The 6,865-nt window shown below is 45.1% G+C and overlaps 2 protein-coding genes across 2 annotated transcripts in view; one reads left to right on the top strand and one right to left on the bottom strand.

Moving 5' to 3' along the window:
* Positions 1 to 3,485, top strand: part of dph5 (diphthamide biosynthesis 5) — an 8,488-nt gene extending 5,003 nt beyond the window's left edge. The window contains exons 5-7 of the mRNA XM_037697886.1: positions 1,601 to 1,640; positions 1,979 to 2,082; positions 2,458 to 3,485. Of these exons, the coding sequence (XP_037553814.1) occupies positions 1,601 to 1,640; positions 1,979 to 2,082; positions 2,458 to 2,690 (377 nt within the window). The 3' untranslated portion in view covers positions 2,691 to 3,485. The remainder of the gene's footprint in view (positions 1 to 1,600; positions 1,641 to 1,978; positions 2,083 to 2,457) is intronic.
* The window catches only part of slc30a7 (solute carrier family 30 member 7), a 7,792-nt gene continuing 4,077 nt past the window's right edge, over positions 3,151 to 6,865 (bottom strand). The window contains exons 8-11 of the mRNA XM_037697887.1: positions 6,670 to 6,805; positions 4,008 to 4,098; positions 3,773 to 3,922; positions 3,151 to 3,232 (exon numbers count right to left, since the gene is read on the bottom strand). Of these exons, the coding sequence (XP_037553815.1) occupies positions 3,185 to 3,232; positions 3,773 to 3,922; positions 4,008 to 4,098; positions 6,670 to 6,805 (425 nt within the window). The 3' untranslated portion in view covers positions 3,151 to 3,184. The remainder of the gene's footprint in view (positions 3,233 to 3,772; positions 3,923 to 4,007; positions 4,099 to 6,669; positions 6,806 to 6,865) is intronic.

Raw genomic sequence — 6,865 nt, 5'->3', positions numbered from 1 at the left:
CTGTCTGCTGGGTGAGGCACACGCACGCACACACACACACACACACAGCAGATTAACTAAAGTCTGAAAACTTTATATTAAAACAGAAAAACCTGTAAACATTAAATTATTAGCAACAAATAAAACAAATTTTCTGCTGAACTGAAGCTAATTAGTAATAAAATTGTTTTATATTCCATTTATTTTATTATTTGTTAAATAAGTGAAATTAAGGAAAGTATGAGCTAAACTGAGCTGAATGACTTTAAGGAGCTAAACAGTAGCTAAACATAGAGAACTGTACAGTGGCTAAAAAGTAATGATGGTAGCTAAAAGCAAAAAAATGTAGCTACAACAACAACAAAACTCTAAAGCAGCTGAACAGTACCAAAAGGTTATATAAGCTGAATGGTAGCTAAAATTAGATGAAAATTAGCTAAAAATAATTGAATGGTAGATGGCAAGTATAAGGCAAAGACATATAGCTAAAAATTAAAGAGAGCTGAACAATAGCTAAAAGATAATTGAAGCAAATGGTAGCTAAAAGTAACAAAAGCTGAATCATAGCTAAAATCTAAAAAGGGAGCTGAAAAGTAAGTTAAAGCTAACAGAAGCTAAATTGTAACTAAAATGAGCAGAACAGTAGCTAAAACTAAATGGAGCTGAATAGTAGCTGTAAGTTAAGAAACTAAACGGTAGCTAAATTTTTTTAAAAAGCAGTACGACAACAGAACTGTTGTTGAAAGCTAAAAGTGTCCGAATGGTAGCTGAAAGCTAAAATGAGCAAACAGAGCCTTTAGCTGCAGCTGAACAGAACAACATTAAAGAAGCTGAAGAGTTCGCCACGAGTTTCTGTAGGAAAGTGTTTGTAGTCAAATATTTAGAAAATAACAAATAAATAAAAAAACATCACATCTGCCCAATGAGCCGAACGTTTTGATACATAAGCAGCTAAAATACCAAAGTTTGCAAAGATTGTAAAAAAAACAGTTTCATTGTGAATTAAAAAAATCTTCAGCAGCTTTGATTCAGAGCAGGACGAGCTCTTCGTCCTTCAGATGCGTTCAGGGCGTCCCCCATCAATCACCCGGGCCCCCCGCCCCCCTAAACCAACAGACTGCGGGGGTAAACGACCCGACGCCCCTCGTTAAAATTCATCAGAGGAAGTAACGAGTCAGACGCTCGGTGATCATCTCTGCAGGAAGCAGCGTTTGTCGTCGCCTCCGTTTAAACGAACGGCTCCAAAAACACGAGCCGAGGACGACTCTCGGCTACTACCACCTCACCCTTTAGCTCATCTGTTAAATCCACCAAGAAGTAAACACTTTGTGTTTATTAAACTCCCACCGCAGAACCACAAACTTATTTGCTGCGGTTTCAAACTTTTTTTTGGTGGGGGGGACTTACCATCATATTAATGAACACATTTAACTTTGTGTTTTAAAGTATTTTTATTACAAAATAAAAGATTATTATTCTTAAAATGGATCTCGTCACTTAACAAAACAAGTTTTATTTACTTTATTTTTCTAAATAGTTTAAAATAAATCAGATTTTACTAAATACGAATCATCATTCACTCTTTGCTTATTTATTCTAAGTTTTATTCATTTTTTGACAGATATTAAAGTCAAAGAGCAGAGCGTCGAGAACATGATGAGGTAAGAACCGGACCGGACCGGACCCGACCCCCCCCTCTGGTTTGTGGTCTGATGAGGTCATCGGGACGTTTTGGAGCCGAGCCTCACTGAGCACGTGCGGGCGCGAGGGTTGGCACAGATCAAAGCGAAACCACCAAACTCTGCTCCGGCTGAGCTGTGCCTGCCATGACCTTTGACCTTTGACTGATGGACTCCATATGACCTTTGGCCCCTCTTAGTTGCCTCATTGCTGATGTCTTTCCGTCTTGACGTCACACCTGTACGCTCCAGAGCAGCAGAAACACCTAATTGTGAGCAGCTCCTGTTGAAACCCAGTCTTTATTGATTATTGATCGCAGAGGGAAGAAGATCTACGAGCCGCCTCGCTTCATGACCGTCGGTCAGGCTGCCGATCAGCTGATTCAGATCGTCCAGCGACGGCGGGAGGAAGGGGCGGAGCTAGGTGAGTCGCACCTGATCTGCTCGACGATCATCAAAACCTACAGATTTAGTCTTCGGAGTTTAGTTTCACCGGTAACATCACAAGTTTAATAACTTCAAACATTTAGCGTAATGAAAGGAATGACCTTTGACCTTTGCCAGATTGAGGCAGCTTCTGGGGTCAAACTACATTTTAGTAAAAATCTACAGAAATAAAAGTTGACAGATACTGATCACCAGTTTTATGATTTATAGGAGTCGTTCAGTTTTTGTGAAATATTTCTGATCAGTCAGTATCTTACCTGCAGCAGATAGTCAAGCAGCTTCAAGAGAACTTCAGCATCTAAACCAACTCAGATATTTGAGTTTTGTAACGAGGCGTTTTCTTCGTCACCAGGTGTGACCGAGGACACGGTGTGCGTCGGTTTGGCCCGGCTCGGCTCGGACGACCAGACGATCCGCGTGGGGACGTTGCGTCAGCTGGCGTCCTGCGACCTCGGCGGGCCGCTCCACTCGCTGGTGGTGACGGGTCAACTCCACCCGCTGGAGGTGGACATGCTGCGAGTAAACGCTGAACCGGAGGCGCTGGAGCACCTGAAGATGGTCGACAGCTCGACGTACACCTCCTAACACGAGGAGGACGGACTTGAATCAGAAAACTTGGTTTACGTCGTCACGGAGGAGTCACGTGACTTCACGTCACCAATAAAGATGAAGATGAAGTGACTCCACTCAGAAGGTCAGAATTATTTATTACAGCGGTAAAAAAAAAAGTCCCACTGACAGGTCACATGGTTTGGCACAGTAAAAACAGTGACATCACGCTTCCTGCGGACCAATCAGGTCTCAGTGGTGATGTCAGCAGTAGTGGGAGGAGCTCAGATTGTCTCTGATTCACGATGAAGGCACTTACCCAGAATGCTTTGCTCCAGTTAAAGTGCAAAGGGGGAGAAGGGAGGGCTTGTTGCCGAGCGACCCAAAAAAGTAGGCGGGGCTGTTCAAGTTCATCAGTTCTTCATGCGCCCCCCCTCCCTTCCCTCTGTCTGTCCTGCAGCGACTGTGGGGTCAGAAGTCGCTGCAGCGATACCTATATGTGATTGGTCCCAGGTTTGGAGGAGGAGCTTCTACATGGCGGCCACGTCGATCTGAACGTACAGCTGTCGAACTCCAACCTGACGACGAAGAGAACGCAGAACGTCAAATACACGATAAAAATAATAAAACTTTAAAAAGTACTGTGGAAAATACTAAATACTGAACTACAGTAAACACAAAGTACTACAGAAATCCAGTAAAACGCTCGTTTTGAAAAGACGTCAGATTTTCACATTTATTTGTCCTGAGCCTCGAGTTGATTTGTTGTTTTTTTAACTCAGAGAAAATGAACTAAGGCAGTTTTTGACAATTTACAAGAAAAAAAATTGTTAAAAAAAAAAAACTTTCATGCAGCTCTTTAGGAAATCAAGAAAACGTTTGGAGACATTTTAAAAACTTGAATGCTTCTTGCCGTTTGGGTCTCACTGGACTGAGGCGTTGTGACAAACGTTAAAATCATCAGCTTCAGTCGCAACATGCTAACATGCTAATTAGCGCATGACGACGGACGTGTAAAAGTGAAATAGTAGTTTTAGCTCATAATTTCCGTGCGGTCAATCTTTAGCCTGAACTGAACTTTGGAAGGGTTCAGGTTCGGCTGCGATGCGTTCAGGTACCTGAGTGAAGATGTGGTGCGTCTGGCTGAGGATCCAGCGGGTGTCGGCGTCGGGGGCCACCAGCAGCTTTAACGTTCCGATATAAACGTCGGTGCACAGAGTCCAGAAGTGAGGTTCCTGCAGGTTGTAGACTCCCTGCAGCTGCTGCACCTGAATGACACACCAGGAATTAGACACATCCGCCCCACAGGAAGTGGGTGACGCTGGATCAGGTGGGGTTTGTTTAAGTACGAACCCTCTGGTAGCACTCGGGCAGGGTGTGGTCAAGTGAAGGCGGGGTTCTCTGCATCAAGATGCCGATGGACTCCTTCAGCAGCGGCACCACGCTGAGGGTCAAAGGTCAAAGGTTAGGACAGACCCATATGAGATAAGATCTTAAAAACGACCCTGAAACTCAACGAGTTTGTTTCTGCAGCACAGATCCATCTGTAGATGTTTAACTCGGCGATGACTCGGACTTTCCAGCTGCAGAAACCCGATCTCTGTGGTTGTGCCGAGGCCTCTCAGCTGACCACAGCGCTGCTCTGCCGAGTCCGAAAATATGCAGCTGCGCTCTGTTCCAGGCATCAGACGCCATCAGCACGCACCGACTCCATTTATCACAGAGGATTCTCAGAAATCTGACCGCCACGTCTCCATCCCGAGCACCGGCCAGCCAGGACCAGAACCCAGGTCCGTGCCGGTGGTTTGGCACGTTGGAGCCCATTAACTGCTAAACGCTCATTCTTCACGAGTGGAAACCATTTTCCATCAGCTCTGAGATCGATTTTCTGCCTTCCAGGTTCGTCGGTCCTCTGGAGACGGAACCGGACAGAACCCATAAGTCTTTAGGGTTCAGCTTTAAGATGGCCGACACGCCAAACCAAAGTTCGGTTTGAAACCTGCACCCGTGTCCACCAGACCACTTCTCTGGATTATTGCACAGTTCTGGGTCATTAATGAGACGTTTGGGACAAACAGGCTAATGTTAGCGTTTATAAACATCCTGAGGTCAAACAGGAAGTGTTCTGAACATACGGGAGATTTATTCATCGGACGGTCACTGGTTCAACTTCCCGACAGAAAACATCAAAATGTGGGTGTGAAAGGTGAAGCACCCACCACCCTCATTTGCTCCACTCTGGGCCCTTGAGCAAGGCCCGTAACCTCCACCTGCTCCACACAGAGGGCTGTAGTAGCTCGGTGGTCGAGTCGGGAAGGTTCATCCAGTCGCTGGTGTCCATGTCCAGCAGTCACTGTGTGAGAGGCGGGGGACACCTGGACATGTCTCCAGTCCATCACAGGGACACGGAGACAAACATCATATCCCTCTCTCACCTACAATCAGCCTAACATGCATGTTTTTGGTCTGTGGGAGGAAACTGGAGCACCCGGAGAAAACCCACGCATGCACGGAGAGAACATGTAAACTCCACCCAGAAAGGTCCCAGGCTGGGATTTGAACCAGGGACCTGCTCGCTGAGAGGCAGCAGCTCTACCAGCTGCACCACCTGAAGGTCATCCAGCATAAAAACAATCACCAAGTCTTCGTGCGACAGTTCGCTGTGGCGACCCCTGAAGGAGCAGCCGAAAGAAGAAGAGAAAAAATGACTGAAAATAATGTATTATATTAAAAAAGTAAAAAGTATTACATTACAACATAAACGAGAGATTAAAAAATGCACTTATAAAGGGATTTCAATACGGGTGATTTCCCCTGAAGAACATTAGAGAGCGTTTAAAAACAAAAATACCAAAAAATAATTAGGAACAGTCGTGTTCGTCAACAACAAATTTAAAAAAAAGATCAGTTTCCTGAAATTGTTCCAGTGGTCTTTTAAAAAGTTCTAATCGTTACTGAAACAGTTCTATTGATTGTTCCAGATAACTGAAGAGGTTTAAAAGCGTCGCAGATCAGAGGTGATGTGATCCAGGAATTGATAAAGTGGCTCCAGAGCTGCTGAGTTTTTTAACATCTTATTGGAAGTCCAGTCAAAACTTTCAGATTATTTTAATCCTTGAAATTCTACATCAAGTGAAACATCAGAAGTTTGTGGCTAAAATTTAAAAATGGGTCTTTAAAAGGTTTCTGGTTTAATTTGGGCTCATTAAGAACAAAATGTTCTTGATCGTTGGGGATGAAGATGAAAAGAGAGAAACTGATGGAAGGTTTAAAAACATTAGAAGCAGCTTCCTGTCAGAGGAGTTGTTCGACTGCTTTAGGACAGAGGCACCTCGCCCCCACTGACACAGCCGTTAGCGTGGTCACAGCAGGCCACGCAGCGGTTGGATCAAGCTCCGCCCACCTGTCTGGTCTGTCGTAGGCAGCAGTTACAGCTGTCAATCAACAGGGTCAAGGCCAGTTCACAGAGAGACATGAAACGGACGTCGGTGTGTTTAAGGAGTCGCCTCAACAGAAAACCTCCAGTAAATCACACGATCAGGAAATCTTTGTTTTGTTACGTTGATTAACGAGTGACACGACTCCGGTAAAGTGATCGGTGTCTCCCGACTCCGGTGAGGATGGCTAACCAACCCGAGTAACTAATATTTCAAAAGATCCACCGGACTACAATAACTTCATATGCATCACCTGGCACCGGTAAATTGATCAGCAGCATCCGAATTGTAGAACGGGAAAAGCCACCAGACTCCGGTAATCAATAACTGTCACCCGACTCCTGTAATCAATAACTGTCACCCGACTCCGGTAATCAATAACTGTCACCCGACTCCGGTAATCAATAACTGTCACCCGACTCCGGTAATCAATAAAGGTCACCCGACTCCAGTAATCAATAAAGGTCACCTGACTCCAGTAATCAATAAAGGTCACCTGACTCCGGTAATCCAATAAAGGTCACCTGACTCCGGTAATCAATAAAGGTCACCTGACTCTGATAATCAATAAAGGTCACCTGACTCCGATGAGGAGCGCGATCAGCATGGAGCAGATGGGATCGGCGATCATCAGCTCGTACTTCTGCATCAGCAGGGCGGAGATGATGACGCCGACGCTGCCGAGCGTGTCGGCGATGATGTGGAGGAGGACTCCTGGGAACGTATCCAACAAAACTTTATTAACACAGACACTAGTGACGATCACGGAACAAC

This window comes from Nematolebias whitei, chromosome 3 (assembly GCF_014905685.2).
Source record: "Nematolebias whitei isolate Nwh7 chromosome 3, NemWhi1, whole genome shotgun sequence".
Classification (NCBI taxonomy): domain Eukaryota; kingdom Metazoa; phylum Chordata; class Actinopteri; order Cyprinodontiformes; family Rivulidae; genus Nematolebias; species Nematolebias whitei.
This window is presented reverse-complemented; position numbering and strand designations above follow the sequence as displayed.